The sequence below is a fragment of the Manacus candei genome, unplaced genomic scaffold (genome assembly GCF_025592945.1).
Source record: "Manacus candei isolate 608988 ecotype Guabito, Panama unplaced genomic scaffold, ASM2559294v1 h1tg000002l, whole genome shotgun sequence".
In the NCBI taxonomy this organism is placed as follows: domain Eukaryota; kingdom Metazoa; phylum Chordata; class Aves; order Passeriformes; family Pipridae; genus Manacus; species Manacus candei.
In genome coordinates this window covers 15,820,491-15,840,109 of record NW_026138050.1, presented here as the reverse complement: position 1 = coordinate 15,840,109, position 19,619 = coordinate 15,820,491, and the positions used below count along the sequence as shown (strand labels likewise).

At 49.1% G+C, this 19,619-nt stretch overlaps 1 protein-coding gene and 1 long non-coding RNA gene across 4 annotated transcripts; one reads left to right on the top strand and one right to left on the bottom strand.

The window, feature by feature from the left end:
* Window positions 1-235: 235 nt before the first annotated feature.
* Window positions 236-1,141, bottom strand: LOC127468640 (uncharacterized). The gene is made up of 3 exons (XR_007903627.1): window positions 863-1,141; window positions 618-722; window positions 236-437 (listed from the first exon to the last, which is right to left on the bottom strand). It is a non-coding gene; the product is annotated as an uncharacterized LOC127468640 (long non-coding RNA).
* Window positions 1,142-2,753: 1,612 nt separating this feature from the next.
* Window positions 2,754-19,595, top strand: CCNF (cyclin F). 3 transcript variants are annotated; one of them, XM_051780449.1, is made up of 18 exons: window positions 2,755-3,525; window positions 3,614-3,699; window positions 8,831-8,985; window positions 9,391-9,497; window positions 10,213-10,280; window positions 10,791-10,984; window positions 11,308-11,361; window positions 11,869-11,973; window positions 12,509-12,586; window positions 12,976-13,127; window positions 13,863-14,027; window positions 14,895-15,018; window positions 15,359-15,539; window positions 16,371-16,458; window positions 16,829-16,928; window positions 17,241-17,371; window positions 17,558-17,727; window positions 18,279-19,595. In XM_051780449.1, coding segments are annotated over exons 2-18 (2,271 nt in total). In that variant the 5' UTR covers window positions 2,755-3,525; window positions 3,614-3,698; the 3' UTR covers window positions 18,677-19,595. The 3 variants fall into 3 exon arrangements, with proteins under 3 accessions (XP_051636389.1, XP_051636409.1, XP_051636399.1); XM_051780429.1 differs by having other exon boundaries at window positions 2,754-3,699; XM_051780439.1 differs by lacking the exons at window positions 2,755-3,525; window positions 3,614-3,699 and adding an exon at window positions 7,287-7,397.
* Window positions 19,596-19,619: the final 24 nt, after the last annotated feature.

Here is a 19,619-nt window from a genome sequence, read left to right as displayed (position 1 = left end):
GTACATGTTTTCTCCTTTTTTATTTTTCTTTTTTCTACCTGTACTTATAAAACTTGTAGTAAAGTCCTGAAGACTTTTTCATTGCCCTTAGTGCCACAGGGTGTGCAGTGAAGAAGCTCTGGGGTCTCTCCTGAAGAAAACCCACATTGCTGTGTGCGTGGGGAGCTGAGCTCAGTGATCCAGGTGTCCCCCCTTACCACATGTCCCCACCCCATCCCTGCAGGAAACGGGGTTGTGCTTCCCCAGTGCACACCAGGGAAGCTTTCCCAAGCCCTTTGGAGGATGAGCAGGGAATGAAGTCCTTTGGGAATAGAATGATGGGGTGCCTGTAACTTCTGTGGTGATAGGACAACAGTAAGGAGTTCCCAAGGAAGAGAGTGGGGGAGAATTCCTCCAGGGATGGATTCATGCACAGAAGGGAAGTTGTGCTTTCAGTCCTGCAAGATAAGGAAGACCCAGCATGGAATGTCTTTGTTTTGAGAGGAGGATAAAGCGTAAAAAAGCTATAGAGGTATCCAGGAGCTTTTAACTCTGAGGATTTGCCCTTGGAGTTATAAGGCCAGTCTTCTTTAGGGACTTAGAGGGAAATAAGTGCTCACAGACAAGGTGCTGCTCACTTTAATCAGTAGTGCCAGTGGCTTTGTCTATCATGGGCCCAACAACCCCTTCCTGGCACCTCAGCCTCTGGGGTGCTGAGGATCTGCTTCAAGTACCTTGAAAACCTGGCATAAAAAGATAAATTAAAAAAATGTATAAATTTAACATCTCATATCAGCAAGAGCTTGGGAGGAGAAAGTCTGGTGGCTTTGAGAGCCTTTGGCTCTGTTCTGTGACTGCCAGTCCTGGTATGGCTGATACAGACCTTCTCTCTCTGCCTTCCTCGTGCAATGCTGTATCCCAATTCCAGCTCCTTGGCTCTGCTCCAGGTCTCTAGCTCCTACAGAAGTGTGTTTCTGTAAGAAGTGGTGCTCTTCAAGTGTTTAAAGGGAATCAGATATCATTCAGAAGTTGGCCAAACTGCCTGTTTTCTGCCGGAGAGGGAATAAGTTTCCACTTGAATGGAGTGGGAGTAAAAGCTGCCCCACTGAGAGCCCCCCAAAGCAAAGCTTTGGAACCAGCCAGAGGATGGGAAAGGCCTGGGCTGACAGTGAAGTCACTGAACCTCCAGTACCTCCACAGAACCTTTGGAACTCACCCCAGAACCTCCAGACATCAGTCACTGCTCCGTGGCCCTTCCTGGGGCTGCCCAGGCTGGGTCTGCCCATCGTGGGGGCTGGGTTGTTACTGGATCCACCCACACCACCACAGACATTAGCATCACTCCTCATGCTCCCTTTTCCATGGGATTCCTGCAGCACCACGGTGCCTTTCCCACCCCGAGTCCCCGTACAGAGTCTGTGTGCTGTGCAGTGTGGGGCCTGGGTTCTGCAGCACCTGCAGGAGGACACCAGGGTGATCCACCACCTCCTACCCAGTGCCAAGGGCTGTGCCCTGTCACAAAACCTGCCAGGATGAGGATTTCACACATCTGTGAGCTGGCCCAGTGTGCTAGGTGCTGGTTTCACCTCGTGCCCTGAGCCTTTGCGCGCATATGGCAGAGAGCACCAGCAGAACTCACAGCCCTCTTTCTGAGAACCTTTCTGCAGGACACTTTTGCCAAGTCATTTGTTCCTAAAAGCCATGTTCACCCTTCCTCTGCCTTGGTGGGACCAGCCCTGGATTTTGGAAAGCACTGCATTAACCTATTTCATACAGGTTAATTTACCTGGTTTACACTCAGGTACCACCCTAGAATAGTGCTACTCATGGAGGGCAGTCAAATTACACCTAACAAAACATGCAGATTTGTGAAATTAGAGCTTCTGGTTCCAAAATATCAGTGCACCCCTTTTGGCTTCGGAATGCTGCACTGGGATGTCCTCAAACTGGAAAAATGCCTGAAAACTGAAGGTTCGATGCCCCATCACATGAGTTTGATGCCACCTCGTGGTAGCTCCATGTCTTGATATACAAGAGAAGGGTTTCACTCTCAAGGTGTTCCATGTCCCGATTTGCAAGGGAAAGGTTTCACTTTTGGGATGTTCCATGTCGTGATTTGCAAGGGAAGGGTTTCACTCTTGGGATGTTTCCCAAGCATGTTCCTTCTGATAGCGAAACACAGTTTGGAGAAAGGATGGGTATCCACAGATGTCCAGCTCTTCAGTGCTGATTTGCAGCCCCACAGCATTGTTAATAAATGTTAGTATGAATGTAAAACACAGGGATTGCATCAGTAATGCTATGTGGAAATACCTACAGGAACGGGATGTGGCCACCAGAGAATATGTTGAGATGTCCTGATATAAAACTTTTCCCTCATTGTCTTGGGATCTCAGACAAACACTTCCACCCAATTTGCAGCTGGATTTGTGGATTTGGAGGAGCTCTTTCCTCCCCTGGAGAGCAGCTCCTTCTCCAGACCAGTTATCATTATATTATACTAAAGGTGTAATAAAGAGCTGAATTATCTCACCTTTCAAAAGTGGGATGGGAAACATTACAAAACCGGTAGGACTATTTCAATTGAGAATTGGCTCTTTCCAGAGAAAATTTTCTCTCCTCCCTTCTCAGCACTTCAGCCTTATGACAACAGGGAGAGATTTGCCAGGAGCATTCATGGAGTATTTGAGCCTTCCATGCAGTAAATAGCCCAGATTACTTTCATTTGCCCTTCAAACTGCAGGAAAGATGCCGCTTTAAAACTGCCAGAACACATTTTATGGCCACTATAATATAAAATTCCCATGTCCACCGATTGAATAATCACAGACTAAATAAATATTGTAGTGAAATGACTCCCTTTTTCCCAAGCCACAGCTACTCTCGTATCCACAAGGCCCTGCAGAAACGCTGGATCCTGAAGGCAGCATAGCTGGGACCTTTCTGCAGCCGAGCTAATTACTCTCAGGTTTCTGGCTAACTAAGCTTCATGTGGCCCTATGACATCACAGGCATTTTCTTTTCAATTCTGGAACTATCTCGGATAGTGTTGGTTAGAAAAACCTCTGCAAACCAAACAGCTCTGCTGTGAAATGAGACAGATGTCCCTTTACTGTCTAGATAAATGATATTACTTTTGCAACAGCATGTAATGCAACCTCCAGCGTTCAGGGGCTTGTCTGCAACTTTTTCACCAGACTGAAAACTCTGAATGTCTAAACTTAGCTGTTTGTTAACCTGTTCACTAACTGAAGAGTTTAGAGGGGATGTTACATTCATATAGGTTTATATCACTGTCTCCAAGTCCTATTGGACCGAAATTCTTCATCTTTGCTCTTTCCTTAAAATCTGTACATTTGAGTCTGATTGCAATCCATTAACAAATTAGAGTGGAAAAATGGACTAGTTCTAAAGAGACTTTCATAGATTTCTGAAGAGGTTTTAAAAACTGAAGTGCCTGAGGCACTGACTGAATGATAATCTGTGTATCCTCTTTCTCTCACATGGACTTGAGAAAGCATAAGCTGATATTTGCCTGGCTAAAAGGTATTTTCAGCAAATTTTCAGTTTTTCTGGGGGAATGTTGCTGTTGCATGTATTGCTTAGATGGTCTCAGGCCCTCGGATCTCTTCAGAAGAGGGATCAACACCTTGAGTGAAACTGGAGCTCGTGTAGAGCATCTCCAATGCCTGGAGAATCCCAGGTTTGGCAGAACAGAGAGTAAGTGTCACCCTTCTGTTGAGTCTTGTTTAAATCACAGCAATCAAGGCAAACCAAACATCTTTATTGTATTTACCCTCATTTCCACAGCCAGAAGTGAAGGGAGCAAGGAGGCTTTCTGACTGAGGAGAAATGCAACCCTCTACCTGCTCTTTAGTGGAGAAAGAGGCAGGATAAATAAGGGAAATCAGAGAATCCCAGAATGGTTTGGGAGGGACATTAAAGCTCATCTCAATCCAATCCCCTGCCACAGGCAGGGACACCTTCCACCAGCCCAGGTTGCTCCAAGCTCTGTCCAACCTGGCCTTGGACACTTCCAGGGACGGAGCAGCCACAGCTTCTCTGGGCAACCTGTGCCAGGGCCTCACCACCCTCTCAGCCAAGAATTTCTTCGTAATACCTAATCTGAACCTGGCCTTCACCAGCTTAAGGATATTCCCCGTTGTCCTATCACTACATGCTCTTGTGAAAAGTCCCTCTCCAAGGGAAATCCAGCTCAGAAGCTGGAAACAGTGATGAAATAATGCACTAATCAGCCTTCTCCTCTGCAGGGACTGACTCTTCACTGTAATGGCTTTCCAAGGAGGTGCACCTGTGTTTAGCATGGTGAATCCAACCTGGTCTTTTGGAGAAGTGGCCATGTTTAGGTAATGTGTGTCCTACTACACACTCGTCAGGCTCTGCTCCAGTTTCTCTATCAGTGACAAAACCACCTGGATGTCCTGCCATCCTATTCCAGAGGGGACAAACCAGGCCAAGGTTTACTGCTTCTGAAAACCTCACCTCCCACCTCCCTGTGCCCACCCACGTTTTGGCTATACCTGTCCTTCAAACGTAACCCTGCCATGTCTGGAAAGAACAGGATCTACCTGAGGGGACTCTGCACCACAGCTCATTCAAGGAGCATCTTCTGCTGCTGTGATCTGAGCTCTCTGTGGGGAGCTGATTTCTCATGTTTTGTTTGCTGGTTCAGCTTATTTTTAGTTGACAGAAACAGCTGTGAGGCAGAGAAGAAATAAGGAACAAAAGTCGACAGCATGATTAACTTTTTAACTCAAAATGCTTCTCAATTAAAAGAAGCTAAATATTCCCTGCGCTCCTGGGGCTGCTTTTCCCTGTCAGCAGCTGTCGTGCTCCCCACGAACATGACGCAGTTCCACAGATGGAGGAGGTGGAGCTGCATGGGAGAAAGGCTGATCACAGCTGCTGGTCCACCGTGGTCACCTCACGGGAGTGGGGGACAACGCATGGGGTGCCAGCCCAGCACGGCCAGAAGAAGCCACTAGGCCGTCTGAGCTCAGCCTCCCTGACCATAAAATGAGATCCCTGGTGAGATTCCAAAGCTATCCCAATCCCAAGGGTGTGGGTGCAGAGAAGCAACCAGAACTTCATGTCCTATCACTGAAAAGTGCTTGTGAAATCCTCTAACAAGTCTCACAAATGCTACCAGGAAGAAACCTCAGCTCCGCTGGGATTGACAATGTTTATTCAAGGTACAGCATTGGGAAACTTTTCAGCCACCACAAACTGGGGCACAGTCATTTTATGTCCCACAAAGTAACAGCTCCTCTTCTCACTGCTTTACATCTTGTGAGACTTGAGACTCACAAAAGTCTTCAGATGGGCAGATTCAGTATCTGATTTTGCTTTGTTTGCCTTCCAGCCTTTTCAATACACCTCCTTATGCCACTCTGCTCTTTGCCTTGGGAGGATCAGGGCTTTCCTCTAAATCCTGCACTCAGGGTTGAACTTTGACCCCCAATTGTCTGCCTAATCCCCCCTGGCCCTCACACAAGGCCAGGAAGGGGCAGGAGCAGGGCAGTGTGCTGGGGAGGGTCAGGGCGATGCTGTGGCTCAGGACATCAGGAATGGCCTCTGTCTGGGTAGCTTTGCTCCTTCCTCAAGCAGGAATCCCAGAATGGTTCAGCTTGGAAGGGACCACAGTGGGGCATCTGGTCCCACCTCCCTGCTCAAGCAGGGTTATCCCAGAGCACATGGCACAGGATTGTGTCCAGGAGGTTCTGGAATATCCCCAGAGACACTCCACCCCCTCCCTGGGCAGCCTGTTCAGTGCTCAGTCACTGCACAGGAAAGAAGTTCTTCCTCATGTCCAGGTGGAACTTCCTGAGCATAAGTTCCTGCCTGTTTCTCTTATCCTATTGCTGCCCCCCCCCATCAAGCAGAGCCTGGTCCATCCTCTGCCCCCTCCCTGCAGATCCTGACACACACTGGGGAGGTCCCCTCTCAGTGTCTCAAGACTAAACAGCCCCAGCTCCCTCAGCTTTTCCTTGTCCCATCAGCATCTTCCCTCTCTGGAGCTGCTGGAGCAGGTCCAGAGGAGGCCACGGAGATGCTCCCAGGGCTGGAGCCCCTCTGCTCTGGAGCCAGGTTGGGAGAGCTGGGGGGGTTCACCTGGAGAAGAGAAGGTTCCAGGGAGACCTCAGAGCCCCTTCCAGTGACAAGGGATGGAGAGACAGGACAAGGGGAAATGGCTTCCCACTGTCAGAAGGCAGGGTTAGATGGGATATTGGGAAGAAATTTTTCAGTGTGAGGGTGGTGAGCAAGTTGCCCAGAGAAGCTGTGGTTGCCCAATTCCTGGGTGTCCAAGGCCAGGTTGGAGCAACCCAGGCTAGTGGAAGGTGTCCCTGTCCATGGCAGGGGGGTGGAACTGGATGGCCTTTAATGTCCCTTCTAACCCAAACCTGTGTGATTCTGTGATCTGCTCCAGGAGCTCAGAGTTTCCCTTGTCCTGAGGAGCCCAAAACTGGGCACAGTACTCCAAATGTGCCTCCCCAGGGTGAGCAGAGGGGCAGGATCCCCTCCCTGACCTGCTGGAAATGCTCTTCCTCACACACCCGAGGATGCCCAACCTTGGCTCCAGGGCTGGTCAGGGACAGCTGGGGGACACAGGGACCCCCAAGGCCTTCTATGCAGACCCACTGCCCAGCCGGCAATGCCCTCCCTAGTGCTTTAGCTCCAGCACGGACACTCTCAGGCGCCGGTCGCTCAGGGTGGAAACCATCAGGCAGCAACAAACCCCCAGCAGCTCCCTTGGCCGGGCAGCATCAGCCCATCACAGGTGGCCGCGGGTGAGTGTCACCGCAGCGGCAGGGCCGGCTGCTGCCAGCTGGGTCGTGCGAAGAGAAGGGACTCCTGGGCCCGGGGCGAGCCGGGGACGGCGCTATGCCCCAGGCCGTGCGGGCGCTGGGTAACGCAGCACCGCGAACATGGCGGCGGCTCCGTGAGGGGAAGCACCGCCCCTGCCATGCACCGCCCGCCCGGTAGGGGGCGCGCTGCCGTGTGCGCATGCGCCGCCCCGCCACGGGTTCGAACCGCCAACTGCCCCAATTCGAATTCGCATCCTCGCTGCCCAATCACAGCGCGCGGCGCGGATCCGACCCCGCCCCCTCCGCCCTTCTGGCCAATCGCAGGCCCTGCTGTGTTTAAAACAAGTGAGCGCGGGCGGGGGGCGGCACTGCGGGGCGGCGGGCGGGTCCGGTGGGTGGTGCTTGCGCCGCTCACGGCGCTCTCTGGGCGCGCCCGCGGGGCCAGCGGGGCGTGTCTGCCCGGCAGACCCCGCCCGCTCCCGGCGCTCCGGTCCCTCCTCTGGCCGTGCCGCTCGCTTCGAGCCGGGCAGGGCGCTGTGTCCGCCCGCTCCACGCTGGGTCCTCGGGGCAGCGCTGCGATGAAGACGGGCGGTGAGCGTGGGTCTGCCGCGGGCGCCGCGTCCTCCCGCGCGGAGGGGCGGCCCCGCCGCGCGCCTCGTGAGGGGGCTCTGGGGTTAGGGGTGGGCACGGGGCGCTCCGAGCCCTGGCCGGGTGAGGGGCTGGCAGCGGCGGGTGCCGGGCCGGCGCCTGCGCGCCCAGATTCAAACGCGGCGGTGGCTCGGGGCTCTCGGCGGCTCCCCCGGATCCCGCCCGGGGCCAGCGCTGGGCGCGGAGCGCTGCCCGCCCGGGCCGCCCCGGCCGCAGGATCCGCGGCTGTGGCTGTGCCTGAGCGCTCCGGCCTCGCACCAGGGCTTCGGGATGTGTTCTGGGAGTGGGATAGCGCAGCAGGCGCCTGTGAGCTTGTAGGGTGCACGTTAATGTGCAGGACACTCCATTCAAGGCTGAGAGAAAGCGGTTTTCACGCCACGGGTGGCTGAGTGGTGGCACCGGTTGCCCGCACAAATTGTGGGGTCCGTGTCCTCGGAGATGATCAAACCCGCCTGGATGTGATCCTACCAGCCTTGGCAGGGTGCTTGAACTGGGTGACTCTAGAGCTCCCTTCCAGCCCAAAGTACCCTGATTTCATGAGGCGACACTTTGGAAATTAACCTGTGCCACTTCCTGCCTTTAGAAATTGAGTTTTCCCTGGGTTGCTCAAGTACCCCCTGCTCCCCAGGCATTTGGATGCTCATATAGACAGAACTGGCATCCCAGCGTAGGAGTCCATTTCATTTTCATGGCAGTGATACTGCTGAAGAGAATATGTTTTTTATATATATATATGTATATATACGTATCTCTCTCTAGATATACATATATATAATAGCAATAAATATAAAGAGATATATATATGTTATATATGTAACATTATTGTATTGCAATAATTCTCCAGAAGGTGCAGGCAATGGATCTTACATCAGCACCCATGGCAGCAACTGGCTGCTGGGAGATGGGCTTGAGCAGGTTTGGTGGTCTTAACTTCCTACTATCTGTGGTCACATTCCAAGGGCTGCTGTCAGTTGAGAAGGAAAAGTTGGGGTGTGGGGGAGGTAAATTAAGTTGTAGTGGTGACAGTTAAACCACTTGTTGCTACTGAGCAGGGACAGTTAATCTGATTGTCACCACTGAACACGGTCACAGGAGTCAGGGCATGGAGGGGCTCTCTGTGAAGAGCATGAGCCATCCCTTCTGAGCCTCTGGGCTTTGTTAACCAAACTGAAGGAGCCCCTTACTGCTCTGAGGCTTAGTCTTGTCGTGTTATGTGGCACATGCTACATTTCTCTGGTTAATATGTTTGAAGTGTCCTGTGCTGCAGTGAAAAGGAGCTCAAATGAACACCTTTTTTTGTGTGTATACTCTGCAGTGCCTTTTTTCCTTGTGCTGTTCCATCACTAAGTGAGGTGTCCCATGTCTTTCTTTTGCAGTGGTTCACTGTAGATGTTCCAGATGTTTTTCTTTTCCTTCAAAACGAAGGATAATAAAACGACCTCGAGTCCTGACATTCTTAAACCTGCCTGAGGATGTTCTGTTTCATGTCCTGAAAGGCCTCCCTGCTGCTGACATCCTCTCAGTCAGAGCTGTAAGTCTGCTGCTGCTTCCCCTCTGGCAGGTACCACGGCTCAGCCCTGCCTGCAGGAGCCTGGACTGCACATGGAACAGGCTTTTCATGTCAGAGTGAGCCTGAAGAAACCCAAAGAGTACCTGCAAGGATTAGACTTTTGCTCTCCTAGTGGCAGTTTGATCTCTCACTGCTCAAGCTTAAGAGTAACAGCAGTATTTGAGTGCTCTGTGCTCATTTTCTGTGGCAATTGTCCTGCTGGATCACTGTGACTGAACAAATTGGTTTGCCATCTTTTACCTTAACTTGTTACCTACCTGATAATGGTTATGATTAACTGGTGATTAGTTAGTTACCTCACAAAGACTTGCTTTTCTGTTGGTCCCTTTATTTTAATAATTATTATTTTGTGTTCCCTCCGTGCAGGTGCACTCACACCTTAAATACCTTGTGGATAATCATTCCAGTGTTTGGGCACACGCAAGTTTCCAAGACATGTGGCCTTCTCCAAACAACCTGAGGATGTTTGAAAGGTAAACTTTAAATATCAAATTTGCCTGGCCTTCTAGAAGGGGATATTTGAAGACAGATACACAGTTCTAATCAGTCTTCAGTGTAACTGGGGGATGTGACTTGTACAAAGAAGAGAAGTCTTGGTTTGGGGGATGAAAAATGGTTGATTTCAGGTCTAAACTGCAGCTGATCGCTGCTCTCTTCAACCAGAGCAGAACCCATGGCATGTATCAAAGTTATTCCTCTTTATGGGCATCAGTATTCGTATTGGAGCATAGTACATTAACTGAAATCTTTCCTGGTGCTTACATATGAATGACCAAGTGAAATGAGAGGCTCCAGAGAATAACTGTGTTTCTGAGTTGGCTTGGTCACTTCTTGTGTAAACCAGTGTATTGAAAAATAGGTGAATTTCAGTAACAAAGTTTGAAAGGGTAACAATAAATATGCTTTAAAAAGATGGAAAATGTCTTTTTATCCATCTGATTTGAAGGGCATCCATTGGTTTTGTAGTGTCAGAAATGTCTTCAACAGGTTTAAGTGCTACAACAATTGTTTTTCTTCCGACTGCCACTTTGCATGTGCATGTGTTCTCTGTGTGCACATCAATTTGGGAGAGAGGAGCACAAGGACTTGATGGTTTGATGCATGTCCTTGAGGGTGCAAGTCCCAAAATGTGCATTCTGGTGTTGGGAATGATTTCAACCTCAAACACCTTCTTTGTTTGCCGTTCAGGGCTGCTGAAAGTGGTAACTTCGAAGCTGCTGTGAAGCTGAGCTTGGCATACCTGTACAACGAAGGCTGTGAGTGTGGAAGCTTGTCCTGGGGCTTTGGGGAACATGGCATGGCAGAAGGGAGCTTTACATTTCAATGCTTTACCACTGGCTGCTAAACTGAGCACAGAGCCTGTGAATTTGGATTTAGGAGTTGTCCTCTGCAAACTTCTGATCAAACTCAGCTGCTTCCCTGGTGTGATAAAAAATGTGTCAGAAGAGCCTGACAAGTGCCAGGAGGAGCCTCCTCACAGAGGGTCCTGGCAGGACAGGCTCTTCCACGCTGGTTTGTTTGTACACTGGCAGGAGTTAACACTACTGTGAGGGCTGGGATTTGCAGCCCCCCTGCCCTCCCCTTGGGGTTATATATTTCTTAACTCTGACTGTAGTAAGATTTTTCTTCTGCCGTCTCCATGATTTTTAAGGCACTAAATGGAAGAAATAGTTCAGTCTTCCTGTTTCCTATTGTGTGTCTTGGCCTTGCCAAGCCAGGCACTGTGAACCAACTGTACATGAGTTCTGTTTTTGTCTCTGGTTCAGTGTCTATCACGGGCCACGGTCGTGCAGAAGTGAACGGAATAAAGGCATCTCACTACTTCAGCTTGGCAGAGCACCTGAATGTGTGTGCAGTGCCCTTCATCTGGCTGTTCATCCGTCCTCCCTGGTCCTTCACTGGAAGCTGCTGTAAAGCTGTGGTCTATGACAGTCTCAAGGCAGAGTGTCAGCTCGAGAAGGTTTGGTTTATTTCTGCCCTTGACTTTCTCATTATTTTGGAAAGAGTGCTTTTGTTCCCCCAAGGAGCCTCCTGTGCTCTTGTTGTTTCAATGGCTGTGGCTCAATCATTTTATTGAATTTATGGCCAAACCACACATGATACATCCCCAGTGCCAGAGGCCTGTACTGTCTGTTCTGAGAGGTTCAGTGCTGTCTCAGATCTAACAAAACATGGAGAAAAGCAAGGGGAAGGAGTGATTGAAAGACAAGCCAAAACTGTAGTCTGAAATTACTAGCAAGAATTGCTATGGTTCTTTGTTTAACAATCTTTATCTTTCTTCAGGCTCAGAAAGGATCTATTCTCCACAGCTTGGCTAAGGTCTTGAATTTCTTTGAGGTGAGCAGTGTTCCCAGTATGATGTTTGGGTTTGTTTGATGCTGGTGCTGTTTACCTTGATTAAAAAAATAAGTCAGCCAGATGCTCTTATGCTCATCAAGTGGCCCAGGAATTTCTGTTCTCGTGAGTTTAATTTACTGGTTGTTTAAAGGAACATTATTAACTTAGTTTATTGAATTGTACAGACAGTGAAATTAATTTTGGCTTAATCATGGGCTTGTAGTGTGTTCAGGTCTCAAAGGAAGCCTTCCAGTCGTAATGCCTAGAAAAAAAAAAAAAGAAAGAAGCCTTCAGTGGCAAACAAGCCAAAAAGCTTTTTTCTGGCTGAGGAAAAGCACTAATTGCTCCCAGAGCCTGAGTCTGCAAATGAGTGGATGTGGGAGCATCCCTCATAGGCTGAAGGGCACTCCCAAGGGATGGATTCTGCTGTTATGTGTAGCTTCTGAAGTGTTGAGGCATCCAGTTGTCTGGGCAGAAAAAATACCAGTGTATGCCTTCTGTTTTTAGGATGAAGGAAAAAAGAAAGAATCCCTTGAAATGCTTGAGGAATCATCCAAGCAGGGTTGTTTAATCAGCTCCTACCTCCTTTGGGAAAATAACAGAAAGGCTGCTGTAAGTAGTAACTTTTTGTGTCACAACAACTTTTCACTTAACTTCTGGGCCTCTGTTATATGCAAGGAATGTCCTCAGAAAGAAATTGCTGTTCCTGAGCTTACTTCATGGACAAGGAGAGCACTAAGACCTCTCTGAAATGAGCTTTGGTGTCTGGCTGGGGGTTTGAAGTGAGGAGTTGTAGCTGAGGTGCAGCAGAGGTTGCTTTACACTCACTCTGCTGAAGACCTGGGCACTGCTGGCCAGTGATCCCAGGGCTCACTGGGGAGCAGGAAGGGGAGGCTCCTGCCTTGTCAGTAATAAATCTGCCAAAGCTCTCACCTTGTAATCCTGAGTGCCAGGTCTCATTTCCTGTGAGACCTTGGGCAAGAACTGGAGAAAAGTTCTTAAAAACAGCATTGTCTTAAAAACTGGTTGCTGAAATAATAGATGTACCCCCAGGCAGTGTGTTTCCTGTGGATATTGGTACTACTGTTCTTCTGTTTGTTGTGTGAAGGCAATGGGTTTTTACATCTGCTTACACTCCTCTCTGTAGATGTCAGATCCTGGCAGATACCTCCAAAGTCTCAGGAAACTACGAGACTACGCAGCAAAGGGCTGCTGGGAAGCACAGGTAAGACTGAGTTTTCCCAGAAGAACAGTCTTTAATTGGTCCTTTCTGTGCTGCCACTGTAGGTTTAGATTTCTCCTTTTAGAAGCAGGGCCAACACTGCTGGATAATGTCGATACGTGCACGTGTATCTACTTTGCACATTCCCCTCTTTGGGAAATGACTGCACACCTGGGGTACAACGAGTAAAGATCCATCTTTTGATGGACTTAAAAGCCTGGCCCCAGATAATGTGTGTGCTCAACATTTTAAACCAAACTAGGAACTACTGATTCAAGTAGTTTGTCTTGTTCTCTCTGTTTTTAACTGGAAAATTAGAGGACCATCCTGTGCTACCTGAGTTTGTATTTGGTAAAATAAACACACTTTCTTTTGTGTTCTCTCTACTACAGATAGCTTTAGCCAAAGCTTGTGGGAATGGAAACCAACTAGGATTAGAAGCAAAGTCTTCCAGGGAAATGGTTTCTCAAATCTTTCAAGCTTCCCTTCCTGTCAGCAAGCAAAGCATCTTCACTGTGCAGAAAGGAATGAATGAAATAATGAGGTAAGAACTTGGATCCAGGAGTCAGGCCACACAGCAGAAACCATTCCCTATTTCCCTCTACATCTCTACATTCCCTCTACAACTTCTCTGAGCAACCTGTGCCAGGGCCTCACTGCCCTCATAGGGAAGAATTTCTTCCCAATATCCCACCTAACTCTGCAGTGGGAAGCCATTCCCCCTTGTCCTGTCTCTCCAAAGTCCCTATGGACTGTCTTTTCCTGAGTAAACACCCACAGTGGAGTCAGCTGTGTTATCCTGCTTCTCAGTCCTTACCTAGTTCTTTATCCATCCCTGGGCAGAGCTTGTTACATTCCATTGCTCTCTCCCATGAAGGGCAGCTCCACCACTTCAGCCTGCTGGTGTGTCCTTCCTAACAAGTACAGAGCCATCCATGGCAGCATTCCAGCCACACAAGTTATCCCACCATGGCTCTGGAACTGGTGAGATCGTGACCCTGTGACTGCACACACACTTCCAACCCCTCCTCTTTATTCCCCATGCTGTGAGTGTTGGTGTGCAGGGAGGTGAAGGAACAGGCAGGTTTTTTGGAATCCAAAAGAATCCACCACATCCACACCCACCCTGAAGGGGCTTGGCCTTCTGGCTCCCACCTTGGGAGGCAGCTCGGGAACACTTGGCACTGCCTGGCTCATTCCCCTGTTGGATGTGATGCCATGAGCATCTTCATACACTGCTGTCCAAGTCCTTCCTTACATCTCTCTCTTCCCATTCTAGGTACATCCTGGTGGATTGGCTGGTGGAAGTGGCCACCATGAAGGACTTTTCCAGCCTGTGCCTTCACATGACAGTGGGGTGCGTGGATCGTTACTTGAAGCTGCGCCCTGTGCCTCGTGCTCGGCTCCAGCTTTTGGGAATAGCCTGCATGGTCATTTGCACACGGTGAGGGTTCTGCCTGGTGACCAGAGGTGGGGACTGGGATCACCCAAATTCATTCCCGCAGCTCAAACTGCTCCCCCAACCCATCCATTGCTGGGAATGCTGGAAAGACTCCTTGGCTCTCCTCTACCTTGGCAGCTGCTTAACTGTGTTCACATACAAACACAGTCTCTGCAAATGAGGCACAAAATGCAGTTCCTTGCAGTTTTTTTCATATTTTAAAACAAGGTCATAGTGGTGGATTGCTCTAAATGTATTCCATCGGCAGCTGGAATTTGGCATGAGACATTGGCACCATGCCAAAGTAATAACTGCAGCAGTGGTGTTCTGTAGTTTAGATTGTTTGACTCAGGTGAACTCTGGTGAGGTGCAAAATTATCCTTCTATGCTAATTTCCTCAATATCCTGCATCTTAACCTAGGAGAGGTTTCATAAATGAAGAATTAAAATCACAGAATCACAGATTGGTTTGGGTTGAAAGGGACCTTTAATAACCATCTTATCCCACCCCCTGCCATGGGCAGGGACACCTTCCACTAGCCCAGGCTGCTCCAAACCCTGTCCAACCTGACCTGGAACACTTCCAGGGATGGGGTAGCCACAGCTTCTCTGGGCAACTCGTGCCTCACCACCCTCACAGCCAAGATTTCTTTCCATATTAGGAAGAGTATTCCAAATCAGGAACTTTGTAGTAGATGGTTCTGACTTACAGGTGAAATAAATGAAGAACTGCAGTTCTCTCTTTCCTGGTCTGCCTGGGAAAGTACCTTGTGCAGTTTAACTGGAGTCATCTTGGGTGCATTTATCTGCCAGAGCTGCACAAATTCCCTTTCTGCTGGGGCTGACTGTCAATATTATTTGACATTGCAGTTTCATCAGCAAAGAGATGCTGACGATACGAGAAGCTGTGTGGCTGACAGACAACTCCTACAAGTATGAAGAGCTGGTCAGAATGATGGGAGAGATCATTTCTGCCCTAGAAGGAAAGATAAGGGTGAGTATGGAAAGTGGATGGAATATTTCCCCCCCAGGCTGCTGTTCAACTCAGGCTGTGGCAGTGCTTACCTAAGGAGCTGGGGGTTTATGTGAGTGTTCCCAGTCAGCTGTGGAGCCTGTGCATGTGTCAGAGCATGTAGATGCAGAACCCTCTGCTTTCTGTAGAGATTAAAACTTAAGTTTTAGGAGGCCATTTATTCTCTCACTGGAGAACGTTTCAATGTAGTAGTTAAAAAAAACAAAACAAAAAAACCCTAAAAAACCAGCATCTCCTGCAAACAACTGTTCTAAACACTTTGTGCTGGTCCTATATTTCCAACCTCTCCTTTCTGCACCAGATACCCACCATTTTGGACTACAAAGAAGTTCTGTCAAGCATAGTCTTGCTGGAGAGAAGAACTCTTCACCTTTACAGCTTCATTTGTGAGCTGTCCCTGCTGAACACGAGCCTCAGTGTGTACTCCCCGGCCCGGCTGGCGGCTGCAGCTCTGCTGCTGGCCAGGATCCTGCACAGCCAAGGTGAGGAACCTGACCTGGACTGGGGCTGCAGCACCGTGTGCCACTCTGCCTGCTCTTTTTAGGGAGGTTTTGGGGTGGGTTTGGGTGTCAGTTTGCCTTGAGGCAAGATGTCCCAGTCACTTTGCTGGGGGAGGTGGGAATGGGGTGGAAATGAGGGGGATATGAGACTTCAGAATGAAGAGTTGAGTTCAACCTCTTCAGCTGTACTGGGCCACCAAGCTGGTTAGAAGGATGGAGCACCTCCTGTGAGGAAGGACTGAGAGAACTGGGATTGTTCAGCCTGGAGAAGAGAAGGCTCTGGGGAGAGACATTAGAACCTCTTCCAGTGCCTAAAGGGGCTCCCGGAGAGCTGGAGAGGGACTTTGGGCAAGGGCCTGGAGGGACAGGACAAGGGGGAATGGCTTCCCACTGCCAGAGGGCAGGGTTAGTGTCCAAGGCCAGGTCGGACAGGGGTTGGAGCAACCTGGGCTAGTGGAAGGTGTCCCTGCCCATGACAGGGGGTGGGATGAGATGAGCTTTAAGGTCCCTCCCAACCCAAACCATTCTGTGATTCTATTATACCTCTTAATAGCTGTGATGCACTAGAGCATTAGCACCAGACTGTGCAAGCTTTGTGTTTAAATGAGAGTGAGGATTTCTGTCCTTAGCTGGAACTTCAGTTTGGCAGGTAAACCTCTCCTTAAAGCCAGCTGTGAACTTGAACGAACTATGGACAGACATAAGCTTGTTAAGATCTTTATATTTATCCTATAAAAAATAAAGCTGTCTGACTACAGAACTCCTAAGCTTCATGAATGTGTAATTCAACATATGAATATGTATCTCCTCCAGCACACCCCTGGACCAGCCAGCTGTCTGAGTGCACCGGTTTCTCTCTTGAAGACCTTGTGCCCTGTGTGCTGAGCCTCCACCAAAAGTGGTAATGGTTTAGGGACTCTTTGGGAGGGCATGAGTACTTGGATTGCAGCTCTTGCAGATGTGCTGCACCTGCACAGTCAGCCCTTCCCAGTGAAGGAAAAGCTTATGGGAAACTGCCTTGATCCCCCCACAAGACACTGAGGCCCAGTTCAGGGCCAGCTGTTTTATTTCTCCCAGCTGGTCTGGCCCTGGGTCACAGAAAAGGGATTAAATGTTCATATGCTTAGAACCAAATATCCTGTCTAAGCTGCAGAAACACCAACTCCCTTAGCACAGCACTGAGGGGGACAGAGGGAAAGTGCCTAAATTGGCAGGTTTTCCTAGTATTGTTTCATAGCATCTGAGATTGGGGTTTCCATCTTTCTTCCCAGCTTCCATGATGATGTCCCAAAGGATTATAGGCAGGTGTCCCTCATGGCAGTGAAACAGCGATTTGAGGATGAGTGTTATGAAGAAATAGGCAAAGAACAGGTGGGTGAGCTGGGTCTGCATCTGCTGCTGTCTGACACCCAGAGCTGAGCTGCCCAAGGCAGGGGGTGGGGAACTGCAGGTAATGGGAAAGGGATTTTTACTTCAGACCTTTGGAGGGAGAATATCTAAATAAAGTGGTAGTTTAAAACTTGATTTGCAGAGACTCTAACTGCTCTTTGAGTATCTTTGGGAAGAACTTGCTGGGATAGATTTCTCCTAGAAAATAAATAGCCTCCTGCTGGCTATTTAGTCCTTCTGGGAATCTCACGGTCTAATTCTTACTGGCCTTTTTTTTTTTTTTTTTTTTTCCAGGTGATGAGTTACAGCCAGCTCTGCTCAGCTCTAGGTGTGAAACAGGAGGACCCAGAGCCCAGTCCCTTGCATAGGAATGTAGTGGAAATTCAGACTTTCCTCAGCTCTCCCTCTGGAAAGAGGGCTAAACGGTGAGTGTAACTCATGGCTGTCAGTGGCTCTGAAGATCAGCCTGAGCCTTTCCTCCTCTCTGGTACCCTGAGGTTTCATTCTTAAATACAGTCGATTTTCTTGTCCTTACCTGGACATGCCTCTTAAAAGAGCTGGAGAAGAAGACTTGGCTTTTAACACGTGACTTGTGGATTGTTTTGCCACAGGAGGAGGGAAGACAGCATTCAGGATGACAGGGGCAGCTTTGTGACTACACCCACAGCAGAGCTGTCCTCCCAGGAAGAAAGTCTGCTGGACAACTTCCTTGACTGGAGCTTAGATTCCTGCTCTGGTTATGAAGGTGATCAGGAAAGTGAAGGCGAGAGAGAAGGAGATGGTGAGCAGTTTATTCTCCTTACATAGAGCAGCCAGGAACTTTAAACCTGTATTTTCATCTTTGCTTAAAACCGTTTCTCAGGCACCAGATGCCTGAACTTTCAGCTGAAGACTGATTGGAAAAACTCTTCCCCTTCCCTGGTGGTTATAACTGTTAAACTATCTCAGAGGTATCTGTTTCTCTGCACTGCTTCAGAACATGATGAGGGGTTTTGTAGCTGCTCAGCATTTTGAAGTGAGGCTGTTTGCAGTGCACTAAACATGATGAACAGCCCACTGTGTTAAAAACACTAATAAGCTGTTGGTTTTGCTGACTCTGGGCCTGGCTGCTTGTTTTCTAAATAGCTCTTAGTACCTTAGATCTAAGTCCAAATAGTCTGAGGGGGGAGAAGACACTGTGTGAAAAGAGGGTGAACTTTGAGCTCTGCCCTTCGTGTGTGAGCAGACAGAAGGTGGACACTCTTGCTTGGCTTTGTTCTGTTTGACTCTGTGCTGAGTGCCTGCTTAGTGCTGGATTTGGGCAAACTAAGTTTCTGCCTTCCCCCCCTGCAGTGACCAGTCCCAGTGGGATCCTGGATGTGACTGTGCTGTACCTGGACCCTGCAGAGCACTGTGGGCAGGACTCCAGTGACGACGACGGCCCCGCCGGGGACTGGGATGTGCCTGCGGTGCCCCGGAGGGACACGGAGCTGCCAGGGGAGTATCTCACCCCAAGGAATCCCAACCCCGAGGGGAGCTCGGGCTACTCCTCTGTCAACAGTGCCAGTCCCACCTCTTCTGTGGGAGGCAGCCCTGGAGTTCCCCCCAAACCTACCTCAGCACTGCCCCCTAGCAGTGCCATGAACAGGGAGCCACCCCGGCCCCACGACCTGCACAGGAGGCAAGTCAAGAGGAAAAACATGGCAGAACACACTGAAGAGAGGCTGAACTTGGGCTTCTTAAGCCTCTGATTTCTTTGTGCTTTTAACTTTTCCAGGATTCCTGGAAACCATATTTCTGTTGCAGTCATACAGGGATGATAGTGAATATTGTAAATACCTCCAAAAAACAACCCCCTTTCCCTAAGCCTTGTCTGTTCTGTGTTTCTGTAGCTCCCATGTGGGCTCTTTCCTCCCTTCACAGCTGCCTTTTTACATGTCCCCTATTGTCTGATCCTCTGCTAACTAAGGTTCAGCTCCCTCTGAAATTTTTAGCCCACTTTTGTCATCCTTCCTAGTGATAAAAAAGAACTGTCCTGTCCCTTGCTTCCTCTGAGGCCTGGCACTATGAAATGAATTGACATAGGATCTCAAGTTTCTGAATGTAACACTATGCTTGGATTCTCCCACTTGAAAGACCTCTTTTGAGATTGTGCTGCCTTTTTATTCTGGCCAGGTCTCCCTCAGTTCCCCTCTCCTGTCTATGGCATTTGCTGCACTGATACAAGGTTTTTATTGAAAAACCCCAGAGGTAAATGAAGGCTCACTGCAGGTCTGAGCTGCTCTCTTACCTACCTCTCATATGGTTTAAACCTCATTTGCCTCTTCTCTTGTTGCCATGTTTTCCTCACCTGACAATTCCTTCTGTGCCTTAACACATAATGAACAGTGGAATACCGAGGTACAAGACTTCCAGGAGGTGTCACTGAAGTTAACACTGGAACTGGACTCCAGGACTGTTTAGAAGTTACTGTGGCATTGGCAACAGTTCAGATACAGTGTAGTGAGTGTTTATTGACAATGTTTTTTATAAAATTGTTTTGTTACTAGAGGTGGCTCCTGCTCTTCCTTCCCCTTGTTCACTGGCCTGAGGCCTGGAGAACTGCTGGGGTGGTTGGGGATGAGGTCAGGTTTAGCTCTGAGCTGAGTTCTGACGGTTCAGTTGCAGTGGCACTGCCTGGAGGTTATGTACATG

What these genes read in the sequence shown, in the direction of transcription:
- CCNF (XM_051780429.1), top strand. Translation starts at nt 3,453, where the DNA reads ATGATAATCTGTGTATCCTCTTTCTCTCACATGGACTTGAGAAAGCAT. An exon ending in AACCTGAGGATGTTTGAAAG is followed by an intron (nt 9,498 to 10,212) that starts GTAAACTTTAAA and finishes TTTGCCGTTCAG; the next exon opens with GGCTGCTGAAAGTGGTAACT. An exon ending in AGGCGAGAGAGAAGGAGATG is followed by an intron (nt 17,728 to 18,278) that starts GTGAGCAGTTTA and finishes CCCCCCCTGCAG; the next exon opens with TGACCAGTCCCAGTGGGATC.